The 20,661-nt window shown below is 37.0% G+C and overlaps 1 protein-coding gene across 1 annotated transcript in view; it reads right to left on the bottom strand.

Annotated features, from left to right (window-relative positions):
* Window positions 1–594: 594 nt before the first annotated feature.
* LOC127839947 (ZZ-type zinc finger-containing protein 3-like) overlaps window positions 595–20,661 on the bottom strand; it is a 432,333-nt gene continuing 412,266 nt past the window's right edge. The window contains exon 13 of the mRNA XM_052368341.1: window positions 595–1,048. Within this exon, the coding sequence (XP_052224301.1) occupies window positions 996–1,048 (53 nt within the window). The 3' untranslated portion in view covers window positions 595–995. The remainder of the gene's footprint in view (window positions 1,049–20,661) is intronic.

Here is a 20,661-nt window from a genome sequence, read left to right on the forward strand (position 1 = left end):
ACACAGGAACTGACCTGTTCTTTGCAGCCCAAGATATCATTATTACGAATGTTCTTTCCAAATTTCATGAAGATTTAACTATATATGTGACTTTCACAGTGTAACAAGGTTTTACTATAGCCAAATGAAAAATGCCCCGCCCCTTGGCGGCAATGTTTTTCAACCAACCGGAACCATTTTCGAATTTTTCCAAGATATAATTGGGACAAATTGTGTGACCAAGTTTCATGTGGATTGGGCAATAAATGAGTGCTAGCGATGCAAATGTTGAGGCCACATGACAGACAAAAGGCAATTATAAAGCTCACCATGAGCACAATGTGCTCAGGTGAGCAAATAAAATTAAATACTATTTTGTATCCTCAGCACTGTGCTGGAACACTTAAAGATAAAAAGTCATTTAATTTATTTTCAATAACCATAATTTTGTTAAAGGGGGTTTATGTGTGCGTAAGTGATGTATATTTAAATTCGCTTAAATGTAATCAGACCTAAAAATAGACCTTGATAAAAAAACACAGAAAATAATATTGCTTTAACAACTGCATACTGTAGACAGTGTTTGTCAGTGTTCATAATACACGTTCTCATCATTAAAGGTCAGCTAGCGTGCAGGTTCAAGCACTGTATGTTCAGCTAGCAGACATGTAGTTAGGGTCAAGGGTTCAGCTAGCATGCATGTAGTTGGGGTCCAGGATTCAGCTAGCATGCATGTAGTTGGTGTCCAGGGTTCAGCTAGCGGGCATGTAGTTGGGGTCCAGGGTTCAGCTAGCGGGCATGTAGTTGGGGTCCAGGGTTCAGCAAGCAGGCATGTAGTTGGGGTCCAGGGTTCAGCTAGCGGGCATGTAGTTGGGGTCCAGGGTTCAGCTAGCAGGCATGTAGTTGGGGTCCAGAGTTCAGCTAGCAGGCATGAAGTTGGGGTCCAGGGTTCAGCTAGCGGGCATGTAGTTGGGGTCCAGGGTTCAGCTAGCAGGCATGTAGTTGGGGTCCAGTGTTCAGCTAGCAGGCATGTAGTTGGGGTCCAAATAGTTGTACCCTGTAGATGAACCTCCCGGCAGGAACCTCATGTAGTCCGTGTCACGGAACCCAGAGTCTGCGCCTTCCAGAGACCTCTTGGGCTTCAACCTGTGACTGGAGTTGTGCATGGACGACTCATAACCACTGGAAACAGAGCAGTAGGAGATGATTTTTCCACAATCACACGATACTCAACATTTATCAGCTAACATCACAACACAAAAGTGTTCATCAAGTTTTAACTGAAACATATGTTATTAAAACTGTTTCAAAATACTATTTACATCACATTCTTTGTTTTGATTTATCAAAAGACTTGTTTGAAGGATATGGATTTGATGACAAAAGAAACATATAAACAACCTATTTTATTATTTGGATTGGATTTGAAGTAGGAGTACTAAAGTTTTTAAAGTGGTAACCATTTTGATGAAGGTTATATTTATTATATGAGCTTTGTTCTACGCAAACTGGGCTTAAACATGTGCATAAAATGTAATCCCAGATAAGCCTGAGAAGTCTGCACAGATAATCAGGAAAACACTTTCGATTGTTATTGAGTCTTCTGTTTAGAGGGAGTCTCTTCTAAATGCCAATCCAGTTTAGACGAAAAGAAATGTCCCAGATTAGCCTTGCAAACTGCTCAGGCTAATCTAGGACAACACTTCCTGCACATGCAATTGGCAGAGCTTTCCTAGAACCAAGCTCGATATATGGCCTTACCTGTCGACACACTCATCACAGAAGTCCACTGCGAGGTCTGGTGGGCAATCCATGCAGTGCCAGCGAGTACCGACTATAGGCTCACACTCGCATCGATCGCACTGAAACAGTCGTCATCTTAAACATTTTGCGATCAGAAGCAAAGTGAAAATGGCTATAAGCAAACAGCATAAAACCAGAACAACATGCAAGTAACATGCAGCCTGTTCAGGTTTTATGCTGTTTGCTGCTCAGGTATCAGTATCTTAGGGTTGGAGATGAAGCTTTTAAAACAGGAATCTAATAAGAAAGTACTTATATTTAATATGATTTTCTTAGGGACTACAAACATGTCAATGTGTGTAGCTGAGTGGAAAAGGATTAAGTCATTACCCTATATCATTATTCCTGTGTAAATGTACATAAGGGAAAAAATTAGCCTGAGTTCTATTAAAATAAACAACTTAAATTGTATCCCATATTGTTCTTGCAGATAAAATTTCGTTGATAGATCTACATTTACACTGTTTCTTTATTAGGCTGCTATTATTTTGTTTTAAAGGGCTACTATTGCATTGTTTTAAATAAATGTTATATACGACATGTGTGGCCAGCATATATCTAGACTAGACATTATTTATTACCTTGAATCTGACATGTTCTGTCATGTTCTCTATTACCTTGAATTCGATACGAAGCGTCACATTATTAAATACCTTAAATACGACTAGTTCCGTCATGTTCTCTATAACCTTGAATTTGACACAAAGCGTCACATTATTTAATACCTTGAATCTAACATGTTCCGTCATGTTCTGTATTACCTTGAGTAGACAAACAGCGTTACAGTATTTATTACCTTGAATCCGACATGTTCCGTCATGTTCTCAGCACTCTGCCTGATCTTTCTGTTCCTCAGCTGTTTCAGCCTCAGCAGCTCCTGGTACTCCTCTGTTCCTCTCAACTCTAACGGAAACCCTTCGTCATCCTGGGAGCACACACATTGACAAGCTTTTATTCATACATGCTGAGCCATATAAATGACATACACGATACATCAAATGAACCTTAGAACATTCTTCTTTAACAAATAACAACAAGACCGTAATGATAGGAAACTCCATCCTAAATATTTGTGTTCTCCTAATTTTGAACCAATGATTCACTGTGCTTCAATAACAGGCATGCCTGGAGAGATCAACCGACAGTATGAGACCCACTGACTGACAAAGGGAACAAAGTGATACCAAAATAGCCCCACCTCTGCCTTCCCTAGCAACTGGTAGTTCGGAAATGATATAAGCAATAGGAATAACAGCCTACATTAACCTTAAGAAATACAAATATATACTCCTGCAATGTTGACTGTATTGTTTCCCCAAGTGTCCTACTCTTTTCCACCACCAAACACCTTATCATGTTTAAATCTACTAAGTTTTAAATATCCTGTGAGCTACACTGACACAAATTTATAAATAATCACCCATGTTAAAATGGTGCCCATGTTCCCCTTTGATTTAATATGTACTAACACGGTTAAATAATGGATACAAAAAAACTTGAAAGTTATGAACCAATCACCAAAATGTTTTTTGCTCCATAAGAGATACTGAAATGGGTATTATCTGGCCTCAAGTTGATCTTAATAAAAACACTAAACTCACAGAGAAGTCCTCGTCTGCCATGGCATCCCAGTTCTCAGTGCCAGAGGTGACACTGCCCTCGTAGCTCTGGGAGTTCTCATCATCGTTGTCTGTCATGAACACCGGTGGAGTGACAGAGGCAAGGAAGGTGGAGTTGTAGTACATCCTGTTGTAGCGGTGGTGACGCTGGCTACCAACCTGCACACACACGGCAATGACAAATAGTGTAAAAACAGGTGGTATTGTAAATGGGAAATAGTGTTAGAACAGGTGGTATTGTCAATGGGAAATATTGTAAAAACAGGTGGTATTGTCAATGGGAAATATTGTAAAAACAGGTGGTATCGTCAATGGGAAATATTGTAAAAACAAGTGGTATTGTCAATGGGAAATATTGTAAAAACTGGTGGTATTGTCAATGGGAAATATTGTAAAAACAGGTGGTATTGTCAATGGGAAATATTGTAAAAACACGTGGTATCGTCAATGGGAAATATTGTAAAACAGGTGGTATTGTCAATGGGACATATTGTCAAAACAGGTGGTATTGTCAATGGGAAAATATTGTAAAAACAGGTGGCATTGTCAATGGGACATATTGTAAAAACTGGTGGTATTGTCAATGGGAAATATTGTAAAAACAGGTGGTATCGTCAATGGGAAATATTGTAAAAACAGGTGGTTTTGTCAATGGGAAATATTGTAAAAACAGGTGGTATCGTCAATGGGAAATATTGTAAAAACAGGTGGTATTGTCAATGGGAAATATTGTAAAAACAGGTGGTATCGTCAATGGGAAATATTGTAAAAACAGTTGGTATTGTCAATGGGAAATCTTGTAAAAACAGGTGGTATTGTCAATGGGAAATATTGTAAAAACAGGTGATATTGTCAATGGGAAATATTGTAAACACAGGTGGTATGGTAAATGGGAAATATTGTAAAAACAGACGGTATTGTCAATGGGAAATATTGTAAAAACAGGTGGTATTGTCAATGGGAAATATTGTAAAAACAGGTGGTATTGTCAATGGGAAATATTGAAAACACAGGTGGTATGGTAAATGGGAAATATTGTAAAAACAGACGATATTGTCAATGGGAAATATTGTAAAAACAGGTGGTATTGTCAATGGAAAATATTGTAAAAACAGGTGGTATTATTAGTTCATTAAATAATTAAATAATCTGCTCTGTTGACCAAATGCAAATATATGGAATTATTTTATAACTTCAAAAGAATTACTTATACCGTTTGTTGTTAGGATTATTAGCTGTATTTAATAGATTTCATTCATACAGCAATGGCCACTTAACCTAGTGACATTTTACCTGTGCAAGCATAGGAGATGTAAGGGCTTAACAAACACAAGGTGTACAAAATGAAATACTTTCTAAAGACCATAATCCCTCTACTTTTGATTAAAGTATTGCAATGTTGTGTGTTTTATTGCATGGAAACTTCTGTACATGAACCAGATTGAGGGCAAAAATGTCTGTGGAAGTTTTTCATGACAATGTACGCACAAGTTGTGGTAAGGCTGGGATTCAAACACAAGATACACCAGATTGAAGATCCTGGACTCACATCAGCCTCCTCAGACACTGATACTAATATAAGTCTCACTGGCGAAAATGGGGCTTAATGCATGGGCTTAAAGTTTTGTCCCAGATTAGGCTGAGCTAGATATTCATTTAGAAGACAATTCATTCAAACAAATCATTCAATTAAAGCAGAAAGTGTTGTCCCTGATTAGCCCAAGAAGACTGCAGAGGCTGGTCCAGGACAACACTTGAGGCACATGCATTAAGAGAGTTTTTCCCATAACGTTACTCATAGGAGGGTCCACCAACCTTCTTCTTGAGATTCATGGTGCTTGGCATCCTTCCAGGGATGGGAAGCCCCGCCTTGGCAAGCTTGATGAAGTACTTCTGCACTCGACTCTGAACCTGACCACCAGCAAAAAAAAAAACACTCTTAAAACTTGCGTATTTTTTAATCAGAAAACATAATAATGAACTTAGTTGTTAAACATTTTCAATGTTTTGAGTCAGTACATGTATGCACATTTCTGTGTCATTATTGATATTAACTTCAGTTGTGATTTAAAGATTTTTTAAAGCATAGGGAATATTTTAATAACAATATGTCAATTTCCTGAGTAGAACCAGTGTATCGTGTCTTAAGAATGAGCATTTGAAGACTAGTCCTGTTAGAATCAAGCTCACAAACACATTAGACCATGGCAGGTACAATCAAACATACAAATGCAATTTATTATTAAAAGAATTTCTTGGGTCCATACAGAGGTAACCCACAAATTGTATCAATTATTCAAAGGTCAATTTTTATAAATTAAGTTCCCTTAACTGGGGTAAAGTAAAGACATGTTTTGCCTTAATAACATGCAAAAGCAATATCCCAATATGCAGGCATGAATGTAACCACAGTGATTCAACAAAGAACCACAAACTCTCAGGACAAACCTGCAGCGTAGTGCGGTTGCCAAGGGCAGCTGCTATCTTCTGAATCTCCTGGCCTCTATTTTCTCTGGAGGAAACTGTATCAGTAGCTCTTCCAAGCTGAAAACACACCCATCAATATAAGTTCATTTTCTTGATGCAAAGCTAGTTTATTCAGGATGATAAATATTAAAAAATGTCAATCTGGTATTTTTGATGCTTCCAAAATAATGAGAAGTTAGTAAAATACCCACTGTGCTAGTAAAAGTAACTCACTCTAAGCTCTAGTATGGTATGAAAGGACTGAGGGTGTATATCCCATACACCATCAGTTACTAACTGTGTAACGATTATATCTCAACCGACTACTCAATTACTCGTGGTGTATGGAAATTACTTGGGATATATGGAAAAAACACCATGGGCACGTGACCGCTCTAAGCCAATCAGATATGGTCATTTTTGTTGGAGGTGAGATATACGAGAAAATTTCATATGCAACACGCACTTTTGAACTGAGACAATATTTATCTGTTTCCTTGCAAAAAATTATCCTTCTCACCCCCACTACCTACCGTTTCTGCTCCTCAGTGGTCCACAACTGGTTGAAAGTCTGCGGCTTCTCCTCGGTCTTAACACGGCCCCGGATCACCGCCCCCTCCACATCCTGGGGTGCAGATACCATCTTGACCTCCTCTTTAAGAATACAGGGCATAGACATTGCATGACTGATTACAAACTACATGTTTATTTAATACTGTATCAAATATTGTCAATCATGATGCTGGTGATGATTATGATGCAATATGAAGCATATTGATAATGAGGCTTATTATTATTATTGTTTGTCTTCCTAGTTTGCTATGAGAACATGATGAAAACGCAATCAAGAGTAATGAATGTATACAGATGAAAATATATAATGATAATGATGATGAAATAGTTGATACTATTCTTAATATTATAATTTGTAACAGCTGTGAACATCTGTTTAAAGAATATAAATAGACACAGTGATATATTTTTTCTTTACATGTATCTATTGTATTGATACTTGCACATGCACAACTGACATATATACATGTAGATGTATTTATTTGTTGTACAGCCAAACCTCTATCTAGAGACCACCCCACTATAAAGACCATTTTTTTTTTATTTGTCTCATTACCTACTTTTACTGTTAAAAACAAATGAATTAAGAGCTTCTGATATAAATTTGCCGTGCTCTGTGAAAAGGGGGTTTTATGCATGTGCTTAAAGTGGCCTCCTAGATAGCCTGTGTATTCTGCACAGGCTAATCAGGGACAACACTTTCCTCTTTAATATTTTTCTTTTAAGAAAAGTCTCTTCTTAGCAAAATACCACTTTCGGCGGAAAGTGAAGTCCTTGGTTAGCCTGTGTGGATTGCACAGGCTAATCTGGGACGATACTTTACGCACATGCATTAAACCCCCTTTTCACAGAGCATGACTCAAATATAAAATGATCACGAAAAAACTTTTATGTGGTAATAAGTTGCTCGGCACACACCTGGGGGACATTCCCGTCTGTTAGATGCTTCTTCAGTCTGGTCATGTGACGATGGCTGCCGAACGTTGAGAAGTCCAGCGTACTTGTGTATTTCTCCCAGCTGATATGGGGCAGCTCTGCAATCTGTGACAGCATGGTCATGTTTAACTCAGCAGTGTCAACATTAACAATCTGCATTTCCTTGGTGAACCAGTATAATTTAATGCACAAGTGAATCAATGACAGAATTTACAGCTATTTTATAAATGGTACATGGACCAGAAGCAATATATTTTTAAAGTCAGTCTATAAGCCATTTAGGCCTGCAAACTACCACAGCGTAAATAAAGGATCTCCCATGAATGAAGAGGCACACACTTCATGCTAATCTTAAAATACCCACAGTTTTCTGGTTAGTAAATGGTTAGTACCATTACAAAGACAAGACTGGGCCTTAATAACTGGTATGCATTAAGCTGGCACTAAACATTTTAGAATATTATCAATTAGAAATAGTTGTTTTCATTCAAATTGGGAAGAAAATAATAAGCATAACATTTGGAATCGGTTCTTTGCAATTAAATAAGGGAAATAAAATATTTACTTCAGTGCTAATTAAACTTTTGTCGTTACAAAAACATTATAGCACACTACTTTTCATGTTATATTTCATTTAAATAGCATATTATAGTGAACATCTTTTAACTCTTTCAGTGCTGGAACCAAATTTTGAAGGTCTTCGCAAACAGTTCGGATCCAGATGAGACGCCACAAAACGTGGCGTCTCATCAGGATCCAAACTGTTTGCTATTCTGATAGTATTCTTTGAAAAAAATCAAAGAAAATGCTAATTTTAGAAATTCAGCAGACGACATTTTAGCAGACAACAAACTTCCCAGCATGCAAGGGTTAAACCAATAAAGTAAATGATCCTTGCTCTAGGAAAACGGGGCTTAATGCATGTGCGTAAAGTGTTATCCAAGTGCAGCCTGCACTGCGTAAAGTGTTATCCAAGTGCAGCCTGCACTGCGTAAGGTGTTATCCAAGTGCAGTCTGCCTGCGTTAAGTGTTATCCAAGTGCAGTCTGCACATGCTCATCAAGGACATCACTTTCAGCCTGGATTGAATTGTCTTTTAGAAAGAGACTTCATTTAAACTAGAAATTGGAAAGTGTGGCCAAGACTGCACAGGCTAATCTCCGACAACACTTAACACACATGCTTTAAGCCCCATTTCCCCAGAGGCTGGCTCATATTTGCACCTTCTGAGGCCTGGGCAGGTTAAGGTCGATGCCCTTCTGCAGTTTCTGTACAAACTGTATGGGGTCTGAGAGGGCCGCCTGACGACCTTCATACAGCAGGTCAAGGTCCTTCACAGCCTATAAGGTTCAAATGTAAATACAAACAAAAGTTGAATGATATCACATTTTTTGTATTTTCAAATTTATGTCAATTTAAAAACAACAACAACAACAAGAGCACCGCATAACAGGTGCCACGCTCGGCTACGGGTGCAGCTTTGAACAAGAAACTGTCGGAGACGGGTGATGCTCCCCAAAGTTTTTTTTTGTCACAATATTGCACTATATATTCAGATAAAAGGAAACGTCTTGAGGGCACAGTAGTTTGGGGGGACAAGAATTTTTTTATATAAAATTTCAAAGGGCCATAACTCTGTGAAAAATCATCCGACCAGAACCCGCTGATAATATGCTCATCTCCTCTTGGTAGTGAAGCTTCCCATAAAGTTTCATTGAATTCCGGTCATTAGTTGCTGAGAAAAAGCCCGAACAAAAAATGTGCACGGACAGACACACGGACGGACAGACGAAGCGGCGACTAAATGCTCCCCCCAAAATAAATTTTGGGGGAGCATAATAAATGAAAGCTTGGCAGAATTTAAAAAAAAAATTAGAAGTCACAGTGACCTTGACCTTTGACCTAGTGACCCCAAAATGGGTGTGGCGTGTAGAACTCATCAAGGTGCATCTGCATATGAAGTTTCAAAGTTGTAAGTGGAAGCACTTTGATTTTAGAGCCAATGTAAAGGTTTAAGCATGACGCGGACAGCGGACAACACGACAAGCTGGCTATGACAATACCTCAGGTTTTCTCCAAAAATGCAGAGCTTAAAAAACACAATTAAGGCAATGAACAAACAAGTATAGAAATGGGGTATTTGTTATGCCAAAATTATATAGGGTGGAAAGAAAAACAAAGAGTTGTTCAGGAGATTAAAAAACTAAACTAATTTTTATGCCAAAAGGAGGGCAACTTCTGTCTTAACCCACAATGTTTATCCTAACAATGTTTAAATTCAAAATTTTGAAATATAAAACATTTAACAAAAATAAAGCTAAATTATCTTATCTTATCATGAGAAAATTTAATATTTTAATCTGCATCTTTCTCCTTATCTACATGTGCATTGTTTAATTATTTAAACCCATTCCTATTAGAAACTTAAGAGTGCTAAACCTGTTATAACACGGGTAAAACTTGAACAAATGAGTCGCGTTCTGAGAAAACGGGGCTTAATGTATGTGCGTTAAGTGTCATCCCAGATTAGCCTGTGCAGTTTGCACAGGCTAATCAGGGACGACACTTTCCGCCTAAACTTGATTTTCGGCAAAGAGGGACTTCCTTGAAACTAAAAATACCATAAAAGTGGAAAGTGTCATCCCTGATAAGCCTGTGCGGACTGCACAGGCTAATCTGGGACGACACTTTACGCACATGCATTAAGCCCGATTTTCTCAGAACAAGACACAAATGACCAAGTGTCGACAAACAATGTGAGAATGAAGGGCTTTATTACAAGAGTAATGCTCTTCTACAAAGGCACCTTAACCTCTTAGTAATACCCCTGTATGTGTTTGAAAATTGTTAAAAGTACGTAGTTTCTATGTAATTTAAGAATATAAAAGCCCTTCTATAATTTGAAACTGAAAATTCTTTTTTTAAGTGAGTAATGGCAAAGCGTGTCCAGTTCTGGCAATTTGCCAATTTGAAAATGTTGCACCATGATATGAGCTCTGGGAAAACTAGGCTTAATGCATGTGTGCACAGTGTTGTCCTTGATTAGCCTGTCAAGTCCACACAGGCTTATCAGGATCAATACTTTCCAAATTAACTGGATTTATAGTTAGAAGAGACTATAGAGACTATCTTTGAACAAAAAATTCCATTAAAACGCAATCCATTAAAGTGTTGTCCCGGATCAGCCTGTGTTGAAAACTCTTAAGGCACATGCATTAAGCTCAGTTTTTCACAATGAGGCTCACATGTTTACGATACCTGTATTCGCTGAGCTTCAAGAAGAGCAATGGTCTTTAGTAACACCTGGTAGTCATGGTTTCCCCTCAAGGCCACATGGTCTGATTCAAAGTAGTAGGTCTCCTTCTCGTCATCAGGTGTGTCTGAGTCTGCATCCTGATTGGCTGGATTTTTAAACAAACTGAAATCTGATTGGTCAGTCAGGAGTGAGTCTGAGTCTGATTCGGATTGGTCCATTGCTTGAAAGCTGCTTTCTGATTGGTCAAGCCTCACGCTAGGTGAGTTACTTATGTCTTCGGCAACCAAAGCCATTTTGATGATCCTGCAATATTTAATTGGAAAAAGTAAGTACAAGTGGTTAAAATGTTTTGTTAGAACATGAATGAAACAAACATAAACTTCCTGTCTAAAACATGTCATTAAATACTGGTGTGGCCATTTTTTAAAGCTCTAACTGACTTAGATTATATTTAAATAAAATACAATAGTATTTGGGAATACATTTTACATGATAGATTTCTCCAATTAAAAGATCTGATACCACAAAGAGACAGAAAAAGGTAGCAACAGTAACAAATTATAAAGGGTCCTCTCCACGGTTAAAAGAATAACATTTTTACCAAAATTGTCAACAAGAGGGCCATGATGGCCCTGAATCCCTCATCTGACTAACCTTGCTACACCAACTTAAATTCTATCAGACCCATATACAATCCAAGCCAGATTTCATCCATTAATACATTCTGACAAAATTTCATTAAAACATGATGAAAACTGTGACCTCTTTCTTCTACACAAGGTTTTACTAGAATTGGCCTGGTGACCTAATTTTTGACCCCAGATGACCCATATAAGATCCAAAATCAGATATTCATTCTGATCATATTTCATTAAGATCAAATGAAAACTATGACTTTTATTGTCTACACAATGATTTTCTATGATTTGACCTGGCGACCTAGTTTTTGACCCCAGATGACCCAAATACAATCCCAACCCAGATTTCATCAAGATTAACATTCTGACCAAATTATATTATGTTTGGATGAAAACTGTGACCTCTACTGTCTACACATTATTTTTTACTTTGACCTAGTGACCTAGTTATTTGACCCTAGATGACCCAAATTTGATCCCAACCCAAATTTTTACAAGACAAACATTCTGACCATATTTCATTAAGATCTGATAAAAAATGTGACATTGTTTGTCTACACAAGGTTTTTCTATGATTTGACCTAGTGACCTAGTGTTTGACCATATATGACCCAATTACAATCCCAATCAAGATTTCATCAAGATAAACAATCTGACCAAATTTCATAAAGATTGGATGAAAACTGTGACCTCTATTGTCTACACAAGGTTTTTCTATTATTTGACCTAGTGACCTAGTTTTTGACCCAAGATGACCAAAATACAATCCCAACCCAGATTTCATCAAGATAAACACTCTGACCATATTTCATAAAGATTGGATGAAAACTGTGACCTCTATTGTCTACACAAGGTTTTCCTATTATTTGACCTAGTGACCTAGTGCTTGACCCCATATGAACCAAATACAATCCCAACCCAGATTTCATCAAGGATAACATTCTGACCAATTTCATGAAGATTGGATGAAAACTGTGACCTCTATTGTCTACACAGGTTTTTCTATTAGTTGAACCTAGTGACCCTCGTTTTTGATCCCAAATGACCCAAGATACAATCTCAACCCAGATTTCATCAAGATAAACATTCTTACCAATTTCATAAAGATTGGATGAAGAACTGTGACCTCTATTGTCTACACAAGGTTTTTCTATTATTTGAGCTAGTGACCTAGTTTTGACCCCAGATGACCCAAATACAATTCCAACTCAGATTTCATCAAGATAAACATTCTGACCAAAGTTCATAAAGATTGGATGAAAACTGTAGACCTCTATTGTCTACACAAGGTTTTTCTATTATTTGACCTAGTGTTTGACCCCATATGACCCAAATACAATTGTTGTACCTTCGTATTCCCTATTCTTGTTAAAATTGATATTTTTATTAACAAATTTCCCTATTTTTGTGTCCAAATTGCTATTTTATATAGCAAATTCCCTTTATTTTGGTATTAAATTGCTTTTCTATATAGCCAGATAAGGTACTTTTGTACTATTTTCTCTCTTGTTATCCCTATATTTAAATAATATTGGTTGGATAAGAGCATTTTGTGGGTTTTTTGCTTGCATTGGGGTATTAATTGGCCTATTTACCAATTTTATATCACACTGATGTAATTTCCTCAATTGTTTTCATACTATTCTTCATCTACCATGCACTCCCTCTGGTCCATGGGAAACAACCATGTAGACTCTACCTCCATAATTACCTCCCTTAGTCCAACCTAGTGGTAATGACCTGCTGGTTTATTCCCCACCCACACCAGCCTACACTTCCAAATCTCTCCTTCTTTAACCCTCCAGGGTGGCAACTTGTATTTTAATATAAATAAATGCATATAGTCTGGTACATAATGTAAATATCTACTTTTATGTATAAATTTTATCTGTTCTTTCTCATTTTATACTGTAACAGTTCATTGTGTTTACTTATAATTTTATGTGGCCCTATAAAGGTGACCGTTTGGCGACACTTAAGTCATTACCATTATTTTACAAGGTTATTATTAATAACCTTTTAAATATTGTCTTAACGCCACTCTGGGGGGTGGTCTCTTCTTCATAGCCCAATTCTCATGAGGTTCCATACAGACAGGTCTTATGTTGGAGCATTCAGGTGTTCGACACTAAGGCACGTCCGACAGACATCGTCTAGTAAGATCGGTGGTCGGGCTAGTAAAACTGTGGGCTAGCTTGTCCGAACTGGTCGTACATACAAAATCTATACTGATTCATATAACTATAACTAACCGAAAACCTTTTTCTCTTAATGTGTAAAAGAACTATTGTATCCATTATTTACATCAGTACAAAACTAGCGTATATAAATAAACGCGGAGCATTCACATGATTCATCGCTATTTTTAGACGCAAGGAGAGTTTCCTGCAGAAATAGCTTGTTTCCATTGGTAAAGTTGTCATGAATATTAACACTTGCTGGGACCATGCTGGGAAATTTGTAGTCTGCTAAAATGTTGTCTGCTGATTTCTAAAATTAGCATTTTTCTTCAATTTTTTTCAAAGAATACTATCAGAATAGCAAACAGTTTAGATCCAGATGAGATGCCACGTTCTGTGGCGTCTCATCTGGATCCAAACTGTTTGCAAAGACCTTCAAAATTAGGTTCCAGCACTGAAATAGTTAATGATTTTCTGCAGTGTCGTAGAACTTTACATAATGTTTTTACGACTTCTATCGAAAATTGGTATCGTCAATGTAAACATTTTGGCGTAGCAGACAAGAGAGAATGTAATTTAAAGAGTGACTTTGTTCAAGATTGGATTTTCGTTTGACAAATAAGTTAATAAAGAAGAATCCGACGGTAAAACTGACACAGATTATGATGGAAAAGGGCATTGGAGCTGTGGTAGCATGGAGCACAGCGGTCAAGGAGGCCAGAATTTGATAACGTTTAATAAATGTCACCTGCTGTAACAGACATTATTTGTTTAATTTGTGATAAACAGTGAAATTACAACAAACAATTTATGATGTTAAATAGTTTATTTTTATTTTTTACTCTGTGCATCAAAATAACTTTCTTGTGTTTCACTAATTATTTTCTGATAAAACCTGATTAAACAGTTACACGACACAATTCTGGTTATTTGCTATGTCATTTATGGTCTAGTAGACATCAGATTCGGGCTAGTACATTTTAAGAGGAGCTGGTCAGATGGTCTGGCTGTAAACAAAGTTAATGTCGAACCCTGGCATTACGGCTATATTCCCTGTCTGCAAGTGTTCAACATTGCTACATTTACAAACATTTAATATTGAGCCACATACATAATATATACACAATTACAATTACAATTTCCCATACAACTACATGTCTACATGCAAATTCTCTTTTCATATGAGAGCTATTCAACCAGGCTCTAACTTTCCTACTAATTATTGTTGTAAATAGTCATATTTTCCCACTGCCTAGATCTTGTTGTATGTCATTAAATTTAAACCTTAAATATACACCTAATTTTGATACTTTATTATGTATGTAAATACATAGTGGCAATGTTAAACCACTTTGTGATCTGAAAAATCCTTAATTATTATTATTTGTTTTTGTTATACAAACATATTACACATCTGTGTATTCCTTTTCTTTTCTATAAACATTATATTAAAAGTAATCCTATTTGGATTTTGACATTTAAAACACAGATCACAAAGTTTCAAGACTCCAACAACCCATTGCAGTAAATACTGAACAATGGGTCTAGTAACGATGATACCACAATATAATAAATAGTATGTGTTTTCACCATCAATACTTATAAACATTGGGCTATTCCTCTCCTCTCTCTTTTCAACACAAACAACATACATATAACAATAACAATAATAACAATAATATTAATATTACATCTTCATAGTGGTTTAATAACATATACCAATCATATTAAATTCAAATAGATTCAAGTATCAATGGATGTAATTATTTCTTCTTGTTTCATACATTTCCTAATGAAATTCTGCTTTGTTTACATTTTAAAAGTGCAAAAGAGCAGACGCAAACATATGATTGGTTATCTCTTTCACGTCCGTGCAAGAGCAGACGCCACGTCAAGGTCGTTACTTGTGTGAATTTTTCATCCCAAAACGGATTGACCTACTTGCGTTTGCGCGGACGTGAAAGAGATAACCAGAGCCATGTTTATAAATACTGTCAACCAATGAAAACGCCGCTTTCTAACAGCTTAATATGCAAGACATTGCTTATTAATTTTATAGAGTACTGCATTTTAAATGCTTTTTGAATAATTAAAATATAGATATTTTTAAACCAATAGATTTTATTGAAGCACAGCATCAACACTGCAATGTATTGTTGTATTATAAATGGTACAGCCCAGTAAAATCGGGCTGACCATATTATAGCCGTTTTCGGCTTTTTTAACGTAGAGTTGTATGTTAAGCAGTGTGCTAGAGAAATGGTTTCTAACCAAAGTCTCGAGGGTAAACAACCCCATTAGGCAGTCATTTCTTCAAGATAAACATTCTGACCAAATTTCATAAAGATTGGATGAAAACTGTGACCTCTATTGTCTACACAAGGTTTTTCTATTATTTGACCTAGTGACCTAGTGTTTGACCCCATATGACCCAAATACAATTCCAACCCAGATTTCATCAAGATAAACATTCTGACCAAATTTCATAAAGATTGGATGAAAACTGTGACCTCTATTGTCTACACAAGGTTTTTCTATTATTTGACCTAGTGTGTGACCCCATATGACCCAAATACAATCCCAACCCAGATTTCATCAAGATAAACATTCTGACCAAATTCATAAAGATTGGATGAAAACTGTGACCTCTATTGTCTACACAAGGTTTTTCTATTATTTGACCTAGTGACCTAGTTTTTGACCCCAGATCACCCAAATACAATCCTAACTCAGATTTCATCAAGATAAACATTCTGACCAAATTTCATAAAGATTGGATGAAAACTGTGACCTCAATTGTCTACACAAGGTTTTTCTATTATTTGACCTAGTGACCTAGAGTTTGACCACATATGACCAAAATACAATCCAAAAAATTTCATCTAGATAAATATTCTGACCAAAATTCATGAAGATTGGATGAAAACTGTGACCACTATTGTCTACACAAGGTTTTTCTATTATTTGACCTAGTGACCTAGTTTTTGACCCCAAATGACCCAAATACAATCTCAACCCAGTTTTCATCAAGATTAACATTCTGACCAAATTTCATAAAGATTGGATGAAAACTGTGACCTCTATTGTCTACACAAGGTTTTTCTATTATTTGACCTAGTGACCTAGTTTTTGACCCCAGATGACCCAATACAATCCCAACTCAGATTTCATCAAGGTAAACATTCTGACCAAATTTCATAAAGATTGGATGAAAAATGTGACTTCTACTGTCTACAAAACAAATTGTTGACGGACGCACACACGCACGACGGACATTACGCCGTCACATAAGCTCACCATGTCACTTTGTGACAGGTGAGCTAATAAAAAGCTAACAAACAGTCCAGCAAATAAAGAAGAACAAATAACTTTCACATTATGTTCACCTTCAGTCAGTTGTGTCTGAAAAACTTCAGTCCCATCCAGCGCAGAAATAGACAAATTACAAAGACAATGAGAGTGCTTGGCATGAGCATGAGATAGTACAGCAGGGAGCCAGTGTCCATCACCTTGGTGTTCAATATTGCGTAGGCTGAAAAATTGGGAAACTGCATCATTTTGTTTTAGTTTTACTAACTACTACATGTATTGAACATCAGTGCCTCCATAATTATATTACACTTAATGGAACTTATGACATGAAATTAAATGATGAAACATATAATTACTATGAAACTAGTTCCAAATGTTCTCTTAAAGCTTGATTGTAGCCTTGTTGTTGTTGCTCAAATATCTTAATAATTAAATTGAATTATCTACAGTTTGCCAAAAAATCATAGAATAACAAGAGTTGTACCCATAAGAAGACATATGCCCCCTATAAACGCTTTGATATAAGTTCAGGTTTTTTTCCCACTTTTTGGGAAGATAGCCCATGGCATTGGAATTGGGAATTTTATTGGCATTTTCATGAAATTGGGAAAATAAATTCATTAGCCCTTTTTTCCACACCAAAAGTCCACTGACTAGGAAAATACTAAATTTGATATAACCCTTTATAATCATTCAAATTAAAAGAACAAAATCATATAATACTTTGTTAGATGTAATTGAATTAAAATTGAGATAAAATACACATTAGACTTCTATCTAAAAAAAAAAAAATATATATATATTATTTTTTTTTTGAAATTGGGAATTTTTGCAGCATTTTGGGAAAAAAGTATACTTTTTGGGATTGGGAACATAGCCGAATTTCGGCTATAAAATCGGGCCAAAAAAAACCCTGAAGTTATAAAGCATTTTTCGAAACCTAAATGCAGATTTCGAAACCTAAATGCGGAACCTAAGTTCAAGGTCAAGGTCAGAGGGGTCAAAATTTTTGTGCCTATGGAAAGACCTTGTCCATATACACATGCCTACCAAATATGAAGGTTATATCTCAAGGGACAAAGAAGTTATGAGCATTTTTCGAAACCTAAATGCAGATTTCGAAACCTAAATGCGGACCCTAAGTTCAAGGTCAAGATCAGAGGGGTCAACATTTTTGTGCGTATGGAAAGGCCTTGTCCATATACACATGCATACCAAATATTAAGGTTATATCTCAAGGGACATAGAAGTTATGAGTATTTTTGGAAGCCTAAATGCAGTTTTCAAAAGCTAAATGCAGACCCTAAGTTCAAGTTCAAGGTCAAGGTCGCAGGGGTCAAAAGTTTTGTGGGTATGGAAAGGCATTGTCCATATACACATGCATACCAAATATGAAGGTTATATCTCAAGGGAAATAGAAGTTATAAGCATTTTGAGAAACCTTAACGCAAAGTGTGTCAGAAAGACAGACAGATGGACGGACGGTCCGATCACTATATGCCCTCCTTAGAGGGCATAAAAATGCAAGGTTTAATTGTATTAAAACACTTAACAAGCTAATTAGCTCTTCTTACTATGAAACATGTTTAAAATATTGGATTGTTGAGGGCATGAAAAATGAAATGCTTCATCCATAACTTAGAAAAAAACATCTATTGTCAACATCATGATTTAAGGGGTGTTGCGACAGTTTATTTAACCGAGGATGTATTTATAGCAACACTGATGATGCTATTATCACAACTCAATATTTTTGTTATCAGTATCATCAGAAATGACCGAGTTGGTTCATAATACAATTGTCAATGGTTCGATCCCAGGTGGGGTTAACTTTTTTTAACTTTTTTTTTTCTTTCTTTAATTTCATTCTTGTTTTATACTGGAGCTCGTTAGTCCTGTTGTTTACATTTATCAATTTAAAGCATTTAATAAAAAATTCAAACATGCCAAAATTTGTGAACAAGTACATGTAAGTTATTCATGATTAAGGTCGATCTTGATACTGAATGTCTTATGTTTGTGATTAAATATTGTTATTTATTAATGTCTTTTGGTAAGCTGCTGTGATCCCAGTTAAGATTGTAAACAATTTCTAATGTTTATGCATATTTCTAACATCTATGTACTGGTAATTGGGTTTGCCTGATTATTGCTGCATTTTATGAAATTTGACCTAGACGGTAGGGATTGTTAAAACAAAAAATCTCTGTTAAAAGTGCGGTGACCCCCTTTTTGTATTTGTGTTGTATGATGACAATACGAAGATGAACATATTTGAACAGTTTTGCAGAATTCTATTTGACAGAATAGAAGACTCCGCCATGGATGGTCCTAAGCCCTGCTGAGAAAGGAGGAAGGTTGCGCGTAGGGCTAGCTCCCCCACCGTGAAAAAACACACACTGCTACAGAAACCAACACTACTGAAACCAGAGGATTCAACGGTATCGACCCCGGAGATAGCATATGAAGCAGACTCATCTGCAGACTATACTCTCACCGAAGAACGCCTTACGGATTGGAAATTGGAATGTGAGAACACTCTATGAAACCGGAAAAGCGGCACAAGCAGCAAGAGAAATGGACAGGTATGGGCTGGAGATACTTGGCATGTGCGAAACAAGATGGACATCTTCAGGAAAGATCACCTTGGCATCCGGGCATACATTGCTGTACTCTGGATTGCCAGAAGAAGAAGGTCACCATCATGGAGTGGGGCTAACGCTTAGAAAGGAGGCGAACAAGTGTCTAATAGAATGGGAACCAATCAACGAGAGATTGATGACAGCTCGCTTTAAGTCGAAATTCCAGAATGTCACACTGATACAGTGCTACGCTCCTACAAACCAAGCAGAACAAGCCACCAAAGACGAGTTCTATGAACAGCTTCAAGGAGTACTTGACAGAGCACCAAGAAGAGACATAGTCATAATGTCAGCGGAGACATGAATGCAAAAGTCGGCACAGACAATACAGGAAAAGAGATGGTGATGGGAAGAGAAGGCTTGGGCACTATGAACGAGAATGGTGAACTATACACGAACTTCTGCGCCAACAATGATCTTGTCATTGGCGGCACCATTTTCTCACACAGAGATATCCACAAGAAGACCTGGAGATCACCAGATATGGCAACAGAGAACGAAATTGACCACATTGCCATATCAAGAAGATGGAGAAGAACCCTAGCTGATGTAAGAGCTTACAGAGGTGCAGACATAGGCTCCAACCACGACCTGGTGATAGCCAAACTCAGAGTAAAGATCGCCAGAGTGAAGGAATTGGGTCTGCAAAGACAGCCATTTTTAAACACCTCTAAACTAAAAGAAGGGCTAGTGCGTCAAGACTTCACCATCGCCCTATCTAATAGGTTCCAAGCCCTCACCAATCTTAAAGAAGCCACTGTGGACGACAAATGGGACACTGTCAAGGAAGTCTTCAAGAGCACATGCAAGGAAATACTGGGGTGCAGGAAGAAGACACACAAGAGCTGGCTGTATGAAGGAACCATCAATTTGATAGAACAGAAGAAAGATATTAGACACAGGCTACTACAAGCCAAGACCAGGGCAAGAAGACAGACCCTGCAAGAGGAATACAGAGGGAAAGGGAAGGAAGTCAAGAAGAGTGCAAGAAGAGATAAAAGCAATCAGGTAGACCAGATGGCTGAACAAGCACAAGAAGCAGCAGAAAAAGGGGACATGAGGACGGTATACAACATTTCAAACTGTCAGGAAGAAGCACGAGCTCTGGCAAACCAGTGAAATCCCTAAATGGAGAGACACTGACTAGTCCAAAAGAACAACTGGAAAGATGGAGCGAACACTTCAAAATACTCCTAAATGGCACACCAGTTAAAAGCCCACCAGTAATTGAGGCAAAGAAAAACCTTAATATATACAT

This window comes from Dreissena polymorpha, chromosome 7 (assembly GCF_020536995.1).
Source record: "Dreissena polymorpha isolate Duluth1 chromosome 7, UMN_Dpol_1.0, whole genome shotgun sequence".
Taxonomy (NCBI): Eukaryota; Metazoa; Mollusca; class Bivalvia; order Myida; family Dreissenidae; genus Dreissena; species Dreissena polymorpha.